The 21,915-nt window shown below is 38.9% G+C and overlaps 1 protein-coding gene and 1 long non-coding RNA gene across 2 annotated transcripts in view; one reads left to right on the forward strand and one right to left on the reverse strand.

The window, feature by feature from the left end:
• Positions 1 to 19,918, reverse strand: part of LOC112626799 — a 41,536-nt gene extending 21,618 nt beyond the window's left edge. Inside the window, exons 1-2 of the long non-coding RNA XR_003119961.1 lie at positions 19,893 to 19,918; positions 15,787 to 15,922 (exon numbers count right to left, since the gene is read on the reverse strand). This is a non-coding gene — a long non-coding RNA (uncharacterized LOC112626799). The remainder of the gene's footprint in view (positions 1 to 15,786; positions 15,923 to 19,892) is intronic.
• The window catches only part of ADCY2 (adenylate cyclase 2), a 423,318-nt gene that overhangs the window by 327,306 nt on the left and 74,097 nt on the right, over positions 1 to 21,915 (forward strand). The window contains exon 15 of the mRNA XM_025387564.1: positions 13,248 to 13,332. Coding sequence (XP_025243349.1) covers positions 13,248 to 13,332 — 85 coding nt within the window. The remainder of the gene's footprint in view (positions 1 to 13,247; positions 13,333 to 21,915) is intronic.

Below are 21,915 nucleotides of genomic sequence, written 5' to 3' on the forward strand. Positions count from 1 at the left end.
TTTTTGCTTAGGGGTGGGGTGACGGTATATCCACCATACTGTTTCCATAAGTGTTTTTGTTTTCTTTTTTTTTTTTTTTTTTTTTTTTGAGACGGAGTCTCACTGTGTCTCCCAGGCTGGAGTGCAGTGGCGTGATCTCGGCTCACTGCAAGCTCCGCCTCCCGGGTTCACGCCATTCTCCCGCCTCAGCCTCCCAAGTAGCTGGGACTACAGGCGCCCGCCACCGTGCCCGGCTAATTTTTTGTATTTTTAGTAGAGACGGGGTTTCACCATGTTAGCCAGGATAGTCTCGATCTCCTGACCTCGTGATCCACCCGCCTCGGCCTCCCAAAGTGCTGGGATTACAGGCTTGAGCCACCGCGCCTGGCCAAGTGTTTTTGTTTTCATCTACCTAAGTGACTAAGTGTGATTTTTCGATCTGAAGACACGTATCTCTGCTCAGTTCTGCAAAATTCTCTGCCTCTATCTCTTACATATTGCTGTTGATTGTCTTGATTGTCTATTCTTTCCTCTGCAGTTCTTGTAGCTGCATATTTTGTTCTCATCCTGGGCTCCAGGTTTTGTCATGTTTCCTCCCAGTTTCCACTTTTTTATTTCTTTGGGCTGCATTCTGATAAATTCTTCACCCAACATTGAGATTATAATATTTGTGATTTTTTTTTCATGTCTAAGGAGTCTGTGTTGTTCTTAAAACCTAACCTTTTTGTATATATAATTTTATATTTTGCATATGGAGTTCTGTTTCATTTTCCTTTACTTGCAGAGAGAGAGAGAGATATGTATATGTGTGTGTGTGTGTGTGTGTGTGTGTGTGTGTATATATATATATTTTTTTTTTTTTGAGACAGAGTCTCGCTCTGTCACCCAGGCTAGAGTGTAGTGGCACAATCTCGGCTCACTGCAACCTCCTCCTCCTGGGTTCAAGCAGTTCTCCTGTCTCAGCCTCCCAAGTACCTCGGATTACAGGCGCCCAACACCACGCCCAGCTGATTTTTGTATTTTTAGTAGAGACGGGGTTTTACCATATTTGTCAGGCTGGTCTCAAACTCCTCACCTCAAGAATCCGCCTACCTTGGCCTCCCAAAGTACTGGGATTACAGGCGTGAGCCACCACGACTGGTCTATTGCAGGTTGTAAACATGTTATATGGAAAGATCACTTATTTTATTTCTTTTTCTTTATTATTTTGAGACAGAGTTCTGCTCTGTCACCCAGGCTGAAGTGTGGTGGCACTATCTTGGCTCACTGCAACCTCTGCCTCCCGGGTTCAAGCAGTTCTCCTGCCTCAGCCTCCCAAGTAGCTGGGATTACAGGCACCTGCCACTGAGCCGGGCTAATTTTTATATTTTTAGTAGAGACGGAGTTTCACCGTGTTGGCCAGGCTGGTCTCAAACTTCTAGCCTCAAGCAATCCGCCTGCCTTGGCCTCCCAAAGTGTTGGGATTATAGGTGTGAATCACTGCGCCTGGTGGAAATATCACTTATTTTACTGTGTTCCTTAGGATTGATCAACATGTGATTCTGCCATTTAAGTCTGTCCTTGTATTGTCTGTAATTTTGTGTATATATTTATCAACAGCAAGGATTTGGGTCCATGGTAGTCTTGTATGTTCTGAGTTGTAATGGCATCACTATGGGATAGATTTCAGTGTATCTTTGCCAGGTATCTCTGGGATTCACCAGTTCAAGTCACAATATTTTATTAAATCCTTAGACTAAGGTTCCTGCACTAAGGAGGTCATGTGAATTTGGGTCAACACCTACTGGCATGGAGCAAGACTGGTGATCCCAATTTTTGAAACTGACCTTCTCTTCATGGCCCCAGTCAGATGGTTATCTTCCCTAAAAATTACCAGACTGGTGGAGAGTTTTCCTGTTTCTTGTTTCTTGGTGGGACAGCCCTTCAGGGCCCCTGCCTTTATTCAAGAGCTCAGTTCTAATTTCATGTTAATCAAATGCCTGAGAGCATCACCTTCCTTGGGTAGACATCAGTCTTACACCAAGAACAGGTATTAGCCCCTGGTTTCTCCTGGGCCTTTAGCATCGCCCCTCTCAGCGATCTGCATTTGAATACCTTCTGTGTACTAGGAATCTCTCTTTCTTGCCTATTATCTCATCTATTTAAAGAAACCATTTTGTAATCCCAGCACTTTGGGAGGCCGAGGCGGGCGGATCACGAGGTCAGGAGATCCAGACCATCCTGGCGAACACGGTGAAACCCCGTCTCTACTAAAAAATACAAAAAAAACTAGTCGGGCGAGGTGGTGGGCGCCTGTAGTCCCAGCTACTTGGGAGGCTGAGGCAGGAGAATGGGTGAACCCGGGAGGCGGAGCTTGCAGTGAGCTGAGATCCGGCCACTGAACTCCAGCCTGGGCGACAAAGCGAGACTCCGTCTCAAAAAAAAAAAAAAAAAAAAAAGAAACCATTTTGTTGTATTTTATGAAGCATTTTTTGCTAGAATAATGGTGCTTCTCACTTCTGCTGACCTATCTTTACTTGTTTTCTTAACTCGTTAATTATACTTTTGCTTTGTTTCATTTGTTTAGCTTTTTTTGTGGTAAATTGCCTCGTGTTTTTGGAAAAGGGAAAGAAATAATTAAATGAGTGAGTGAATGAATGAATAACTAATAATGGAGAAATTTGTTACCTGGAAAGGACCAGTAAAGGGAGGTGTTTCCCTGAAGGGGAGCCCAACATCATCCTTATTCAGCCTATAATCATTCAATCTGGCTGTAGTCTCAGAATTTGAATAGATAAAATTAAATTATTGGTTGACTGCTCTTTTTGGAGTTGCTCTCTCACTCTGTCTGCCCTGTAGTATAACTTTATCAAAAATGTGAGCTACCTTCAAAGACCAAAAATGATCAAGCATGAATTGCTTTTTCTGTTTTTAAGTAGTTTCATTCATATTATCTGCCAAACTAAATGGATTATGTTTACCGGTCATGAGGACTATTGTTAAAACAAGGATGAATTTTTTTTCTAGCACAATTGAGGTAAATAACATGTGTCTCATTAGCCCAAGAAAAATTAAGAATAATGATGTTTTACTTAAGAGATATTAATAAACCAAATTATAATGTTAAGTATCTTAGAATCATTATTTCTACTTAGATCTCTAATATCAGTTTCATTACTTATTTCAATACTCAATACTAGAGGTGATAAAATGCGTTCAAATCCTGGCATAGGTTGTACAGAATGATATAGACAAGTCTTACTGCTGGATTAGATATAAGGAGTATGAGAAAATAAGTTTTGCAGGGGTTTTAATTTTGTTTAATTTTGTCCTGAACAGTTGGAAAAACTGTTGCCATTTACAAAGAGAGAATCCTGGGGCAGGTACAGGTTGGGGAGGGAGAGCAAACTCAATGGCTCCGTTCTGGACATGAGATACATGTGTCTGCTACACATCAGGTGCTGGGGTTTCACACAGAAGGGAGTATGTGACCTACAGAATTTATAGAACCTCCCGTGAAACCCTCTGTAGCTGCTATAGATTCTATAGAGCTGGGTGGAGACACAATCTGAAAAACCTGCACCTATGGATTATTTAAATCCAAGAGATGGGATGAGCTCCCCCAAGTAGAGGGTATAGGAAGAGATGACTCTGCACTTTCTGGGGAATACAGTGTGTCTGAAAATTCAGATCTTCAGCCCTTATCATTGCTGTAAAGGTAGAACTCTTCTTAGTTGGCCAAAGATCATCTCTTTTTTCTTTCCTACATCTCAGAACCTTCAAGTGTCCAGAACATCTCAAAGCTAAAGTCCTCTCATCAGAGAAAGGCTACTATAATGGTGATGAATATTTAAATTCCATTTCCTCCTTTCAACTTTTGCTTCTTTCTTTCTTCTTTTCTTTTTTACCGAATTCCCTTTCATTTTGAAGTTCTATCTTTTGAAAAGGAGGAATTTTTATTTCATGCTAACTTATAATTAAAAGAAAAGTTTGCTTCCTTTGGTTCTTATCATCCTGACTGAATCCCACACAACAGATGTGAGTGGAGAGCTGATGAGAGGCTTGCTTTAGGGAAGAAGTAAGGGAAGTGAAGTCAACCAGGAGAGAGGCCGTGAAAGTCATGACATTCAATAGAATGCCAAAGACATCATTATTTACCCAGAGAGATGGCTTGTAATTAATACATTTCGTAGGCTTTTTGAGTGGAATGTGTGTCTCCACTGGGTTTCTCTCATCAATAAATGTGTTTCTCACCCCTGTCAGGCCACCTTTAAGCAATTCATTGACTGGGGAAAAAAAGCAGAAAGGAAAGAGGACCTTGTCCAGAATCAGCCTCTTCCATATTCCTTAAGAATGCACTTGAGTAAAGCACCAAAGTCAAAAATGAACACTAAAAGTAATTTTTCTTGCCTCATGACAGGGAAGACTCAAGTTTGCTTTTCAGTACATACGTAATAAGTTATGCTTCAGGGTTAAAAAGAAGCAGTTTTGCAACTGGGATGTGAATTAAAATTGATTAAGTTACACCAACATCTTTGTATACTTAATGGACCTGAACATGCTTTTGACAGAACAGGCAGGATAAATGGTTATAATTAAGAGCGTTTGACCAACCATTACTTTGTCTCACAGTATTTGTTGTTCCCTGGTGTCTTAGTCCTTTGGACTTCTCTAACAAAGGACCACAGACTGTGTAGCTTAGGAGCAATAGGAATTTAGAAGCCATGGTTCCAGAAGCCAAAGTCTGACATCAGGGTGCCAGCATGGGTGGGTTCGGGTGAGGGCTGTCTTTCAGATTGCAGACTACTGTCTTCTTGTATCCTCACATGGCAGAAAGAAATAGCTAGTTCTGCAGCCAATTCTCATAAGGGCACTAATGCCATTCATGAGGTCTCCACCTTCATGACCCAGTCACCTCCCAAAGGCCCCATTTCCCTAATGCCATCACATTGGGGGTTAGGAATTCAACAGATAGATTTTGGGGGGCAGAAGCATTAAGCCCATAAGAACTCAGATGGAAGAGAGGTCCATCTGAACATAAATGCCAGTATGCCATAGACTAGAATACTGAACAGCCTGAAGTTGAGCATATTGGTGAGAGTTTGAGCCACCCCAAGTCTGAATCTCAGGTTGTCACATACTATTCTATATGCAAGACCATATCACCTACAAATGAAGATCATTTTACTTCTTCTTTTACAATCTGATGCCTTTTATATTATTTTCCTGCCCAATTTCCCTGGTTAAAACCTCCAGTACAAAGTTAAATAGAAGTAGCTACAGCACACATCCTTTCTTATTCAATCTCAGGAGAAAAGCATTCAGCCTTTCACCACTAAGTATGATGTTAGTTGTGAGTTTCTCATGGTGACCTTTTATCAAGATAAGGAAATTCCATTTTAGTAATAGTTTGTTGAGTGTTTTCATTGTGAAATAGTGTTGGATTTTGTCAAATCCATTTTCTGCAGCTATTGAGATGATAATGTATTTTTTCTTCTATTCTATTAATGTGATCTATTGATAGGTTGACTGATATTCAGATATTAAAGCAACCTTACATTTCTTGGGTAAACTCCACTTGGTATTGATATGTAAACCTTTTTACTCGTGGCTGGAGTCAATTGACTAATATTTTGTTAAGGAGTTTTGTATCTATATTCATAAGAGATACTGATTTCTACTTTTTTGTGATGTCTTTGGTATCGGTATCAGGGTGATACTGGTCTCGGAACGAGTTAAGACCTGTTCCCTTCCCTTCCATTTGATGGAAGAGTTTGTAAAAAATGGATATTACTTCTTCTTTCAAAGTTTTGGGCCAGGCATGGTAGCTCACACCTGTAATCCCAGCACTTTGAGAGGCAGAGGCAGGTACATTGCTTGAGCTCAAGAGTTCAAGATCAGCCTGGACAACATGGCAACACCCCTGGGCAAAGGGGCAAAACCCCGTCTCTACCAAAAATACAAAAATTGGCCAGGCGTGGTAGCACAGACCTGTTGGTCCCAGCTACTTGGTAGGCTGAAGCAGGAGGATGGCTGCAGCCCGGGAAGTAGAGGCTGCAGTGAGCTGTGACTGCACCACTGCACTCCAGCTTGGGTGACAGAGCAAGACTCTGTCTCAAAAAAATTTAAAAATTAAATGAAAGTTTGAGAAAATTTACCAGTGAGGCCATCTGCACATGAATTTTTCTCTGTAAGTAGATTTTTTTAAATTACCAAGTTAATCTCTTTACTTTTTATACGTAAGCCTATTTATATTTTTCATTTCTTCTTTAGTCAGTTTTGTGTGTCACATCATACCTTTAAGAATGATTATCCCTGCTTAAATGGGCATATCATAACTTACAGCAAATCAAAAACAGATAGTAAGCTGTATTAGTAACACTGTATTCCTTTATCAGCTCTTAATAGATTTTGACATTTGAGGAAGGAGTAAGTAGTGGTCATCAGATACATTCACAAAAAAATGTTAACAACTCTTCTGGGATGCTCTTCACAGTGTCCAGCATATTATTATAAAATAGGAAGAGTCACATTTTAATACACGTATTGTTTTTCAGGTCTATTTGACCTTACTTTAGAATGTCTCTGTCAACTCTCTTCATAGTGAATAATTATTCAAAAAAAAGAAACATTGAAATGCATTTTAGGAAACAAAGGCCTATATAATTCATTGTAGTACAAGAATCCATTATTTAAACTCTGATTCACAAAATAAACCTTATGATTTGTTAGTAGATTAACACATAATTGTCTCTAAATCAATTGATATGTGTTTAATTGAAGGCCAATATAATTCCATAATCCCTTGTTCCATTTATAAAAAAATTAGAGTATGGCATAACCCAAGATATATATGTATATTTCTCAATACTTCTAATGCTAAATACTTCCAGCAACAACTTTGTTTTGCTGTTTTCAAAAGAAAAAGGAAGGAATTTAGAGAAGTCACTGTTACAGTTCTTCCCTAGGTTTCTACCTAACTATTAATGATATTATAGTACCCAGAGAAAGCTTTATCTAGTTAATGGATTAGGCTCCAATAAAGAAAACAAATTGCCTTAGGTGTTTCAGAAAGGGAATTTAATAAAAAGAAGTATTTACAGAATAACAGAAAAGCTGATAAACCAAACAGGGGAGAGTATAGTAGCCATGGTATAGCAACAGAAGAAACTTCCTACCACCTCTAGACTTGTAAGGAAACAGGATAGAGGTGTTGTTAGCAGAAACCCAGGCTCCTGGGCCTTCTTGCAGATGCTAGAACCATGCAAAGCTAGAGCTAGACGAAGGTAAAGTTGTCTGACAAGGATCTGGAAATTTGAAATGTAGGAGTTGCAGGCCATCCAGAAAATGACTGCCAAGTAGAGAGTAAGAAGGAGAAATATACCCAATCTCTTTCTTTCCCTTGCCTCCCAGTTTCCCACCAGCTCTCATCAGCCAAACTAGCTAGAAACATTTGACAAAGAGTCTGTGAAATGAAGTCTTTACTAGACGGACAGAGACATACTTGAAAGGAAAGAAATTACCAACACACTTAGTGACAAGTTTTCCTAAATTTGTTAAAATCCATCAATCTCCAAAGGCAAGAATCTCTATGAACATCAAGCATGATAAATATGAAGGAAACCACATGTGGCATATTATAGTCACACTTCTGGAAACCAAAGAAAAAAAGAAAGAAAAACATTAAATGTACCCCCCCACACACACACACAAAACCACAATTCTTACAAGGGATCAATGACAGAATGAATGGCTGCCTTCTTATCACAAATTATGGAGAGCAAAAGACACTTGAACATCTTTAAACCACTGATAGGAGCATGATTAACCCTGAATTAAACATTCAATTCAAATATTCCTTTTCAAAGTTGAGATGAAAAACACTCTGCAAGTAAAAAAAGAGGGAATTCATCACCAGCAAACCTACAAGATATGCCAATGGAAGTTCCTCAGCTAAAGTGATATGATGTGAGAAGAAAACATGAATCTAAGGAAGGAATGGAGGGTATTAGACATGCTTACTGTATGAGAGTATAAAAGACAATATATTTATCTTTCATTTAAGAAAAGATGTATTAATCTTGGGCAGTCATTAAAAATAAAAGTACAGCTAAAACGCCAAGAGGAAATGAAAAATATTTTAAAATAATAAAATGACAATAATGGAAGAACAGAAAAACAAAAGTAAATGAGACAAATATAAAGCAGATAGTAAAATGGCAGGTTTGAAATAGTAGCAACAAATGTAACAGACCACACTATACAAATAAAACCAATGGGGCAAATTAACAATAGATAACCAACGGGTAAGATTAAATTCAAACATTATTAAATGCGAAAGGACTAAACACTCCAAAGGAAAGTATGACCAAGCCACATTCTCTCTACAAGAGGTGCACTTTAAATACAAAAATTAGGTAGCTTGAAAGTGAAAGGATGAAAAACATATCTGATGTAAACAATAAGCACAAGGAAACTACTATACATACATTAATATCAGACAAAGTAGTTATGAAGGCAAGAAATATTAACAGAGATAAATATAGATAGTGAGTAATGATAAAAAGGTCATTTCACCAGGAGACATAAAATCATAAAGCTTGCTTATACCTAATAACAGATCTATAAAATACAGATATGAAAGCACTTAACCTACAGTAGACCATAAAAGCATCTTATGCATATCTGACAAAATCCAAGAAAAAATGAGACAAATCTATGACATAATTAGATATTTAGTATCCCTTTTCTAGTTCTTATTATTATACCAATAGGAATATATAGGAGGTCTGAACAACATTATCAACTTCCTAAAACTAATTGATGTTTCATAAACTACTAAACTGAATTGAAAAATACTTGTTTACTTAAAGTGCACATGGAACATTAACCTGTTACAAAGATATTACTTATGCTAGGCCATAAAAGCATCTCCACAAATTTGAAAATACAGAAATAAATATGAAGACAAAAAATCTTATAGTCTGATGTCTAACCACACTAAAATCAAATTAGAAATCATTAACAATAGAATATTTTAAAATATCCCCAAATATTTTAGTGTTAAACTATATGCTTCTAACCCAGGAGTCAAATAAGAAATACAAGAGAAATGCAAAGATGTTTAAATATCAAAATGTAATGTATCAAAATGTGTGGGATTGCAATTAAAGCAGCAATTTAGGGGGGAATTTGTAGCTTTAAAATGCTTTAAAATTAGAAAAGAGGAAAGAGTTAAAAATCAGTTGTCCAAATTTCCATCTTAGGAAGCAGAAAAAGATGAGCAATTTAGAATCAAGCAATTAGAAAGGAATAAATACTAACAAGAAGAAATCAATAAAATAGAAAACCATCAGTAGTGAAAATTAGTAAAGCCAAAATATGGCTCTTTGAAAAAGACTTTGAAAATTCCTAAACCACTAGCAAGACTGATCAAGAAAGGAAAACAGGGAGAAAATCACAAAGCATCCAAACTAACAATTTAAGGGAAAAAAGAGGACTCACTACAGATTCTACAGATATTAACAGGATAGATATGAAATGCCATAAATTACTTGAAACCAAACAGATTTACAATTCAGATAAAATGAGTTTCTTGAAAAGACCATTTACCAAAAACTGAAACATAATAGAAAATTTAACTCTGCATGTATCTATTACATTTATTGAATTTGTTTTAAAAATTTTTCCCACAAAGGAAACTTCATACCCAGATTATTTGTGTGTGAATTCTACCCAACATTTTAAGAAAATAAGATAGAAAGAATTGGTCAAATATTAACAAATTTTGTATTTGTGAATGGATAAAAATGTCTTATTCATGGAAAAAGGCTAAAAGATTGGGGCTACAAAGCAAAGGCCACATCTACACCATGTGTAGGAGATCTAGCTGAAGCAAAATGAGAAAGGTTGGAAATAAAGGATATAGAATAGCTATTCCAGGAAACAGCTTATAGAATAAAGGAAATATTGATAATATAAATTCCTGACAATAAAGAATTCAAATGAAAGGTATTCAGCATTAAAAGAAAGATTTTTATTATGATTCAGGCACCAAAAATTTAACAGTCATAAATATTTATGCACTTCAAAATCTCTTTGAAATAAATAAAGCAGAAAGTGTTAAAATGTTCAAATACATGGACAAACCTACACTCCTCGTTGGAAATGTTAATATATTCTAACATTGACAGATCAAGTAAGCCAGCCCATTAGGGATTTGACTAACTCATAAGGTTCCTTGAATAGTTACATTTAGAGAAACACTTTGTTACCAGCATAAAAATTACATATAATTTTCAAAATTTCATAAGACACAGAAGTTGAGCATATTTATCCCATTCCAGAAGAAAAATAAATTGTCAAAGTGAAATAATAGAGGCCACAATCTCCGATAAAATCAAATGAAATTAGAAATAACAAGAACGAACCAAAAATAATATTCTTGTGGAATTTAAAATTCAGACTTCTGAGTTACTTTTAGTATTAAAAGAAAATGGAAATTGAAATTATAGGCTTTTTAGAAAAGAGTGATAATGAGTAGCTATGAATTAAAGACTGTGGGATTTGGCAAAAGCTGTAACTGGGAGAATATTTATGTCCTTAAATGCACTTATTAGAAGATACAAAAGATTTTCTGATAAATGACAATCCAAAATAAAGTATATAAGTTTAAGTAAGGGGGAAGAAAGGAATTTTTAAAAGTTGAATCAGAAACTAATTAATATAGAAAGGAAAAGCAGACCTTAATAATAAACCAAGAACTTATTCTTTGAGAAGATCAACAAAACATGCAAAACCTCACAAATCTGATCTAAAGAAAATGGCATTAAGCATAAGAAATTACAAATACGGAGAGTTTTTAAATTATAAGAAAATATTACATAGAATATTTTACATTTGAAAATCTAAATGAAAAAGATAATTTTCTAGGAAAATTATCAAAATTGACTCAAGAAACAGAACCAATAAACATGGCAGAAATGTGACATGTCTATTTCTAAAACAGAACCTGGATCGGGAATAGAATTGGGTAGACATAGACGCCAACAACATCACTTAATAGAGCTATAACTTTACGCAAGTTCCTCAACTTCCCTGTGTATCAGTTTCTCTGGCAAAATGAGGTAATAATACTAACTACCATATAGGATTATTGTGAGAATAAAGTGAACTATATATGTACATATATACATAGCACTTGGCACATAGTGAATACTCTATAGATGTTAGAATGTAGCACCAACACCACCAGCACTACCATCACCACCACCATTATCCCCATAACTGTCCCTATCACCATCGCCATCATCATCACCATCACCATCCCTATCACCATCACCATCATCACCATTACCATCACCCATCATCATCATTACCATCACCATCATCATCACCATCATAACCATCCTCATTGTCATCATCATCATCACCATCACCATCACCATCCCGATCAACATCACCATCACCATCCCTGTCACAATCACCATATCACCTATGTCATCATCATCACCATCATCATTACCATCACCATCATCATTATCATCATCATCACCATCATCATCACAGATAATTTCATACTTGAGTTTTATCACACCTTCAAGAAGATATCATTCATTCAGTATTTAAACAGTTTGGGGTCTAAAAAAAAAGACGAAATGTTGTTTCTATACTCAGCCTTATGAATATGGCATTACCTTGACACCAAGAAAAAGCTAGGAGAGCACAGTGTCCAAAAAAAAAAAAAAGAAAAAAACCTGTCAGAGCTCCTTCATAAAAACAGAAGAGAAGATAGCAAATCAAAGCTCAGCAGATGAATCACTGTGGTCGCCTTTAGTCATGAGGATAATGGCAAGCACCCTCCATAGCTCTGAGATGTGAGCTGGCACTCCTCCCGCTGCTGCAGGATCACATCTTACTCATCTTTGTGTCAGAACAGCCTAGCATGAGCCTGGCCCATCAGACTAGTCAACAATCTAGGTGTACTTGGTATATACACACCCTCCCGCAGAGTCTTATCATCACTCATAAAATCTGAACAAATATTATTATCAGGCCAGGTGTTTGAAAGCATTGTGAATCATGTCCGGGACATGACTCATTGCCCAAAAGTTATTGATTGGGTCAGGTCCAATTGTTGGTTTGAACTCGAGTTTTTGTAGATGTTGTTTGATGTGTGTCCCTGTAGTCATCTCTCTTAATAGAGTAGGTATCTGAGATAGAGAGTTGAGGACAGCTTCTCATCATGACAGCATCAGGGGCTTTACTCAGGGCACTAACTGCTTAATTTGTTTCTCTTTCTGTGGGGCTCACAGGAGTGCACTTGCAGGATGATGTCAGCTTGTGGCTGTCTTATATCTGGTTCTTCTGTCCCATACGTCGTCGTTTCTGGATGTTACTCCTCTTCTTAGCCAAATCCTCTGTTTCTTCACTGTCTCTAGCCAACCTCATTGGCATGAGGTTCCATTTTGGTCTCACACACCATCCAACCTCTCTTTGGATGTTCCATTTACATCTCATCTTTGATGATTCACTGTGCTTCAGTCCTTTTTATACCTCTGCAACTTCTATCCTGGCATTAAACTCAGCTTTAAAAGGCTTTGAATTATTTAATTATTTAAAGGACCTTTTGGATATGTATACAATTCTTATAAATAAACCTGTAATCTGTCAGTAGCAGAATTCGCAACTCGGTAGGTGTGTTTTTCACATGATCATGGGATGCTTTTGAGTTCATTGGTGCACTCAAGCGTGTAAAAAGCCTTGCTACACATTTTGCTGCATCTGTGTTGAACAAAATAGGTTGAATCTGGTTGCATGAGATTAGCGGGGGCGGAGGGAGGACTCAGTGTCTCCTGGGTCAACAGGAACAAGGGTGGAACTTGAGGACTTCCAGGCTATCAAGGTGTGAGGCTGTCCTTAAGGCAGCAGCTGCCAGGATCTCACTGGCAGTGAAGAGGCCACCGAGATGGGGGATGTGGCCAAGTACCACATGAAACTGCCAGACACATGGGCGAGTCATTTAAAAAGATTCTTTATCCTCCATAAAGAACTGATGCTTATGAGGCAGTTTTATTGAGTCAGAGTAAGTTGATTGGCCATCACTGTGTAGACCCTTTTCTATGGACATATGTGTGGTATTTTAGCTCCATTTTTATTTCTCAAAAATTTAGAGAGGATTGCAGTCTGAATTTAATAAAGTCCTCATTAACCCAAAAGTATTACTGGTAGCTTTCCAGAATGATAGAAACGATCTCCACCCTGACTTGCTACTTTTTGTTTCCTGGTAGAACGTCCGTCCTGGGCATCTCCTTTGGGGCTGCGTTTCTCTTGCTGGCCTTCATCCTCTTCGTCTGCTTTGCTGGACAGCTTCTGGTAGGTATTCAAATGTGGCGCTTCTTTGAAAAGTATGCTCATTTCATGAAAGCTGATTTCTTACCTAAAACTTTCAGAAACAAGGAGCTTATTGCTTTACCACTTCAAGAACTCCAGATCCCAGTTAAGGAAACATGCACCCTTCAGGTCTATAGGCAAGAATACAGACTGGAACAGCTCACGCACAACCAAGACACAAATACAAAGATGATTTGAAACGTTCGATGTCACATCAGAAGATTGCATTCTTGCTATTTGGTTCTGTCAATATATTTTTATCATTTCCTCTAACTTTTCAGAGTATTTATAGCAGCAAATGCAAGTATAATACGAGACTTTCAGTGTCCAGGAGAATTAAAACTAACACAGGAACAGAAAACCAAACACTGCCTGTCCTCACTCATAAGTGGGAGTTGAACACATGGACACAGGGAGGGGAACATCACACACCGGGGCCTGTTGGGGGGGTAGGGGAAAAGGGGAGGGATAGTAGCATTAGGACAAATACTTAATGCATGTGGGGCCTAAAACCTAGATGATGGGTTCATAGGTGCAGCAAACCACCATGGCACACACATACCTATGTAACAAACCTGCACGTTCAGGACATGTATCCCAGAACTTAAAGTAAAATTAAAAAAAAAAAAAAAAAAGTAAACCTAATACATTGCTACAGTCACTTTCAAGCTATAGAATGTTGGAGTAGTTGAAGAAAGCATATATTAAAATATCTTTTATTAGTGTTTAATTTAAGCTAATCAGGTTTAAATGCTGGTTCTGGATATACAGATTACATCTAAAATTGGAAGTCTAAAGCAAGTGTTGCTAGCTGGCCATCGGTCTATGAGAGCATCCTAAGGAAGCAAACAATGGGATAGAAGGCCCTGAAGAGAAGCCACTATTTTGTTTTGTTCAGTGGAGATGAGCTGGGACAGAGAGGCCACTCTGAGCTTCTCAACAGAGGTCATGGGCATTCTCAAGAGAAGCTTCAGAGATTTTTTTTTAAATAAAAAATTTAACATGATAATTAATAACCTATTATAAAAAATAAATAGAAATGTTCTTTAAAATATTTTTCAATGTATGCATTTTATGTGAGTTCTGCAGTTATAGACTATAGTCTAGATATTTTCACATTGTCAAAATCATGATTTCTTCTGCCAGTTAGACTGTGACAAACCCATTTAGATGACACCGCCAAGGAAGCCTCCTGAGGTTTGTGGTCTGTCTGTTACCTCTCAGGACTATTGTGGCTTCTATGAAAGAATTTTTTCTTATTCTGCATGGGTTTACAGTTTGCATCTGTGGCTTTATTGCAATGTTATTTTGCTTTTCATAAAACACACTACTACTGCTAGCAACAACATCAGGACAGCGCAATAGTGGCCTCTTAGAATCCTCGTCCCCCCTTCAAAAGCTCTGAAAAGTGGCAGTCCTGACCCCCAAACTGTCCATTGCATTCCAGTCCGACGTGCTGAAAGCCTTTGGCCAAGGCTGGTTAAGATTCGAAACCTTGTCTCTGCCTTTCTGCAGTCGACAGTAAGCACTTTGCCCTCTGTGCCTTATACCGTTGCAAACTTGTGTGGATTTTGTTTACTGTATAATAGTTTAGATGTTTCTAATTGTATTGAAAGCTCTTCCAAAAATGGGACTGTGGTTTCTGCTTCACCCAAATGCACACATAGCATCTCGGTTCTGAAGTCCCCTGAAGACATTGTGGATTGTATAGAGGAGCGAGGACCCTTGGTTAATTTGAATCCGCTCTGAAAGGCCCTGATGGGACTATTTGACAAAGTTTGAAAATGCTTATTGTAGAAAGAAGCCTGGTTTTCTATGTTCCCAGAATCATCCCTCGGGTGGAAAGGCACACAGGCTCCCCTGCTCTTTTCCTTACCCCCATAAATCTCCTGAAGTCCATTTCTCAGGTTTTCAAAATAAGAACCATCATTGGTGGTTCCATTGGAAATCCCAAACTAGTTCTATTTAAGTCAGTTCAGATCATTGTGCCTAACTAGCCATATTTATCATTTTCTATCCCAGGGAATCTGGTCTTGGATATGGGGGCATGCAGTATATTTAGGGTATCAAGCTGACTTTTTTTCTTTCTACTGTCTGAGTTGTTATATTAAAGAAACATAGAGCTGGGGGCAGAAAAAAATATCTCAGGAACAACCGTGCTGAGTCTGTGGGAAAGCATTGCTCCCCTATGATGCCTCCCTTTCAGCCTCGCTGGAATCCCATGCCCTGCTGCTCCTGCCGTAGCTCTTGTTCCCTCCTGTGGCCAGCCTGAGGCCCCAGTAAGCTGTCAAGGTGACATCCACAGCTCCTCCTGCCCTCTCATCCCTGGAGCTTCCCAGGACCCTGGCCTCCACAGGCCACATGCTAGGAAGTCCCTTTTGACTTCGTGGTACCACAAAAGGAAGATTTCAAGGCTGCAAATAAATTGGTGCCTACCTCCTCCTCACAAGAAGCCTGTATGGTGTCAAAGTGCCCAGGAAGCCTAAACGTGATGACACTTGGTCTTCCTAAACTTGATTCCATAAGATCTGTGAATGAGGCTCCCTCTAGTGGCCAGCTGCAATTCCTCCTCCTTGGATGTAATCCATGAAAAAATCAAGAAGGAATTCTTTTCACTTCATTAATAGGTACTTTTTTACTGTTTAAACCATTCCGTAAGGATTTTTTCAATTTGCAACATCAAATATATTGGTGTACAGATAATTTAAGGAGGCTTAAGTGTACTTAAGAGTACTCTGCACTCTGCCATCCAAATTCAGTCAAAAACTGCTCATCACAAATATTCCACAGTGGTCATGGAGAAACATTGTCGCATCCTAATTGCTCATTCCCTGGCCTCTTAATAGCTTCCTAGTTGTGTAAGGTTTTATAATGATTTGCATTTATTATGTATTAAATACTGAGTTTATTAAAGAGTATTTAATACCTGAAACTTACCTTCAATTAACATATGGTAACTTTTTGAAAACTTCGATGCCAAAGGCAGTATTTGTGCTCTAATACCAGCTTTCAGTTCTCCGTATGAAGAATTAACATAAAATGTAATACTTCATAAAGGAAGCTGAGGAGAGGTCAGCCTGGCTAATGTTTTCTTCCGAGAATTTTGCCTGTCAATCTCTGTTGCATAAAAAGCGTAACGCCAATAAATCAGATCGATTGCTTGTTTTACAACTACAACTGGCCTTGATAAAAAGGTAGAAAGATATCAAAATAGGAAAAAAAAATAAGGGTGATAATGAATTGCAGATTTGTTCCTGTTGATAGAAAAATCATACAGATATTTGTTCAGTGACATGTTCTCAAACACATGGCAGGCATTTCTTTTCTGTGATCATTATTTCTGTGAGAAGCCCAGCCCTTGCCTCCATCGGCCCCTTCACTCCCACCCGAGGCATGCCCCATGCTGGCTCCCTGCTACCCCCACATTGCCCAGGTCTCAGTTCTTGTGCACGTGGGTGGGCTTAGCCACTGGGCACCTTCTAAGAAACCTGGAAACTGCACCAACTCCTGCACCAAGCCCTTCTTTTTACACCATGGGACTGACAATCTGTGTCATGTAGCTTAGCCTCCATCACATAAGATCTCACTGAGACCTCTAGGTTGTTTCTGTTTCCCCTTGAATATATAGAGTTCCTTGTACTGTAGTGTTTTTATGGGGTCCTTTCTTACTTTCTCCTCTCATCCGGCTCTGGTTAGCCCTCCCTCATCTCATGGAGGCCAAACTTTCTCAGGCCGAGTTAGGTGTCCCCTACAGAACCTTCTCCAGATGTCCCAGCATGGGGCCAGGCTCTTATGTGTAAATGATCATGTGGACATGAGGAGGAATGTGAGTCAGTGGCCTTCATCACGCTGCATCCAAATGCCTTGTTCACATACGCCATGATTCCTTGACTCTGACATGCCTCCAGCTGTCTCCCCAGTTGGAAATCATCATCTAACTTTCATAACCCAACTTTGAAGAGCCCATCTTTTCCCCACCAACTCCCCTCGTGCTGACTGGCTGGGATTCCCATTTTGCATTATTACTTTCATTCTTGTGGATGGAAAGATCTTCAGTGAGTTCACTGCAGCCCTGTTTTGTTCATTGTACTACTCTAGTACTTGAAGCACAAGATAAATATTTAATATCAGTCTCTGCTTGAAGGAATGTTGGGTTGCACCCAAGTGCAATTTCCTGGCACCACTGCTCAGAAAACATTCCACCCCCATTCTCACCCCAACTGGACTCCTTCTGAACTTGAAGCTCTGAATCCAGCTCACAGTCATGGTATCCTGCTCCACATTCTGGTAGGTTCCCAGCATCTGCATCTGGGCCTGGCATCTTGATGTGCTCACTTGTTGGATCTTATTAGACACCTCTGCCTCAGGTGCCTTCCTGGGCCCATATAGCAGCCCATTCATCTCACCATTGCCAACTATTCTGAGGCAGAGAAAGATGTGCCCTAAGGGACCTTCTCCAGATGTCCTAGTGAGAGGTGACAACATGCTAGCAGCCCTCGCTCTCGGCACCTCCTCGGCCTCGGTGTCTACTCTGGCGGTGCTTGAGGAGCCCTTCAGCCCACCACGGCACTGTGGGAGCCCCTCTCTGGGCTGGCCCAGGCCTGAGCCATCTCCCTCTGCTTGCTGGGAGGTGTGGAGGGAAAGGCGCAGGCAGGAACCTGGGTTGCACGCAGCTCTTTAACACTCACCGCGAAGGTCTGCAGCTTCACTCCTGAGGCCAGCGAGACCACGAACCCACCAGGAGGAATGAACAACTCCGGACAGGAGGAACAAACAACTCCAGAGGTGCCGCCTTAAGAGCTGTAACACTCACCGCGAAGGTCTGCAGCTTCACTCCTGAAGCTAGCGAGACCACAAACCCACCAGAAGGAAGAAACTCCAAACATGTCCGAACGTCAGAAGGAACAAACTCCAGACACACCATCTTTAAGAACTGTAATACTCACTGCAAGGGTCCGTGGCTTCATTCTTGAAGTCAGTGAGACCAAGAACCCACCAATTCCCGGCACACTAGCAGGATAGTGCTTCCATGTGTAAAGGAATGTGGATGAGAGAAGGGATGGTGAGTCGGTGACCTTCATCACACTGCATTGAAATTTCTTGCTCACATTCACCATGATACCTTGACTCTGAAATGCTTTCTACATCAGATGCTACTTAGCATTTCAGAATTTAAAAGTCAAGAGCTGAGAGGGAACCTAGAGATAACCTCATCCAGTCTCTAATTTTGTGGATGAGGGACCCAGGACTCCAAAGGTGCCATCCACTTAAGTGAGTTTTTATTTCCAATTATTTAAAATAAACGTTTCCCCCACAACCCCGCAACACACACACACACACACACACACACACACACACGAAATGCTGAAGAAGCTGTAATCAGGCCTCTTGAGGATGGAAATGGAGGCTTTGGAGCAGAATCAGGAATGCAATGGCTATGAGGTCTGCAAAGGCTTCCTATCCTTGGGTAAGAATCTTTGGAATAAATCAAAACTATTTATGATGGGCAAGATCCCAGTGAGCGGTTCTGATTCCAGCCTCATCACAGTTTGTAAGTAGTAAATGTTGTATTAAAAATACGTACTTACTCTGCTAGGCGCTTAGCTTCGACTGGCTCATTTATGCTCACAAGAGCCCTTGCAGGTAATATCTATTTGACAATTTCATAGAACGGGAACTCACAGATGCTACATAACTTGCCTTCCCAGTGGTATATAGCAAGTAGATGTTGGAGCTGGAATTGCAATCAAGCCTTGGAACCTTCTAGTAGAAGCAGGTTGCAGAGGGTACCAGGGTTGTGTATGGGGTGAGTCACAGGCAGACGGTGCCCAGCACTAGGCAGGGATGCCCATGCTTGTGGACATGGACCAGCATGGCACCAAAGTTGCCTTGTGGTGACTGCTCAGCACACATTAATCAAAATCACATTGGTAAGTCATGGTAACCTCACATAGTAACTATTCCTATTCGTCTCTACTCTAGTTTCCTAAAATATGTTTTTCAGCTGTTGGTCCCATTTATTTAAAACTAGGTTCTGGGCAAAGTGTAAATTCATCTTAAAAGACATTTGATATATTTTTAAAGTTAATTTATAATTGTATTTAGATTAAAATAATCTAGTAAGAAAGTACTCAGTATTATAATAATACTTTACAAAATGTTTTATACATATAATAGTCCTTCAAAGTGTTTTCAGACATTATTTTATTTGATAATGAAAATAATCCATTTTATCTAGGCAGAAGCTAAGACTAGAATAAGAGATTCAAGTTCACATTTTCATTACAATTAGCAATTAAAAATAGTACTAGTTGTCACTGTAGCAGTAATAGTAATAAGTGCACATTCACAGTCACATTTAGCTTTCTAAACTACCTGAGGCAGACTTACGTTTCTATGATAAATACAAGAGAGTGACTCTAACCAAATATTCCACCACCAAACAAACAAACCCCCAAAACATGTTTAGAACGCATATGCTGGATACAGCAAGTGAAAATGCCAGAAAATATCAGAAGAAATTTTTCTCTCAATGTTGTTACCTTGTGCTTTCAATAGCAGAGATAATACGATGCCAGCCCACCAACGTTCTTCTAGGCAGAGATGAAAGCACAAATAGAGAGGTCGCCTTGGGAAAGGAAAAGTAGGTCACACTCCCAGCTAATAGGAAAGCTTTCTACCCCACAGCCGTGTTTTTCCCTTGAAGTCTGTTTTCTCTCCTGTTAATATCACTCCACCATATATATTTTTGGTTAGTATTTGCTTAGTGTTCCTTGTTCCATCTTTCTACTTCCAGCTTTTCCTTGTCAACAAAAAGGATATAGGTTTTAGGTGTGTCTCTGGTGAACAGCATGTAGCTCTATGTTCTTTTCTCTGTTTCAGACAGATCTCTCTCTAATTCGACAAGTGTGATCGGTTTATGTGCATTGCAATTATTACTAAAATCTTTTAAAATCTACTTTGTATCTTTTTTGCTTCTACTTGTTTTTCCATCTTTTCTGCCTTCTTTTGGACTCCTGGAGTTTATTCTCTGTTATTCTCTCCAGTGACTTGGAACTTATATACTTTGGTTTGTTTTTTCAGTTATTACCTTAAAACAGGTAACATGTACACTACACATGATTAACAAAGTGTATTATTAGTAATGTCTCCACTTCCTTGTTGAACAATGCAGGGACCATGCTCTGAATCTGGTAATTTCTCATCTCCCATACTAGCATTGTTTAAATTTTTCTAAATTTAAACAGCTCAAATTATTCAATGTATATTCTTGTTTTTGTTAAATGATGTATTTGTTTACTATTTTTTCCAAATACCATTCCACCTTTCTGGATTCAGTTTCCATATTACTAAATGCTTCCTTTTATAATCCTTCCCATGAGGGCTTGTAAATAATATACCCACTCAGATTTTGTGTTTTAAAAGTCTTTATCTTTTCCTCATGGTGATTATTTATCATTTTTTCTAACATTCTGAAAACAGGGTTCCATAATTTCCTGGCCTCTGTGGCAATGAGATTAACTCTCCTGTCCATCTAACTGTTGTAGACACTTGGTCCCTTGTCTCGGTGGGAGTTTCTGCAGGATTTGCTCTTTGAATCATGGGTAGTAGGTTCCATGTGTTAAAGTGTAGCCTGACTTTTATTTTTGAGACTCAGCTGTGTATTCTCAACCACAGACCTCATAATCTGCTCTAGGTCTGCAACGTCATTGTCCAATATCTCCTTGTGTTTTGTCTCTTCCCTGGTCTTTCTGTTCTGTTTTTTTCAAACTTTTATTATAGGTATGTTGAATCTCTTCATCATATCCTCTGTGTCTCAGTCTCTTTTTCCTATCTTCAACTTTTTTATCTTTCTGTGCTATTTTATGGTTTATTTCCTGAGATGTTTCTTAGCATCTCCCATTCACGGGCAGTTCATCCAGTTCCTCAATAACAATTTAGTTTTAATTTCAATATCTACATTTTCATCTCTAGAAAGTTTATGTGGCTCATTTTAAAAAATACTTGTTATTTTTCCTTAACAACTCACTCATTCATATGGATTATAATCCCTTTTTTGTTACTTTAATCTTATTTTAGAAACTATTTCAAATTATTGTCGTATCTGCAGATCTCATGGTGCTAATTCTACCTCTTATGTTTTTTGACTCTTCCTCATATGGTCCATTGCCTTAGGTACTTTATAATTTGGTTTTTATTGTCAGGCTATGTTCAGGAGGAACTGCCCCAGCCCCCAGATGGGACATCCCTGCACTCTGTAGTCTAAAGTATCCTTTACAAGCAGTGTCATTCTTGCTTCTGCCATAGCCCCAAGGATTTTCTCTGGTTTTGACCTAATTAACAACCCTTCAATTTGGAATTCTCATTATGAATCAGGTAATATAATTTCACACCCAACACTTTAGGGTTTGGATTGATCCCTGGAAGCTTATTGATACTTCCCTGAGCTAGTGAATGGAGCTCTTCTAGACTTCTTTGTACAGAAGGAATAGCGGTTTGAGGCTCTGGATTTTATTCAAGAGTCTTAGTTGCAGCCGCCCACGTTTTGCTGGCCTGAGGAAATAT

This window comes from Theropithecus gelada, chromosome 6 (genome assembly GCF_003255815.1).
Source record: "Theropithecus gelada isolate Dixy chromosome 6, Tgel_1.0, whole genome shotgun sequence".
NCBI lineage: Eukaryota > Metazoa > Chordata > Mammalia > Primates > Cercopithecidae > Theropithecus > Theropithecus gelada.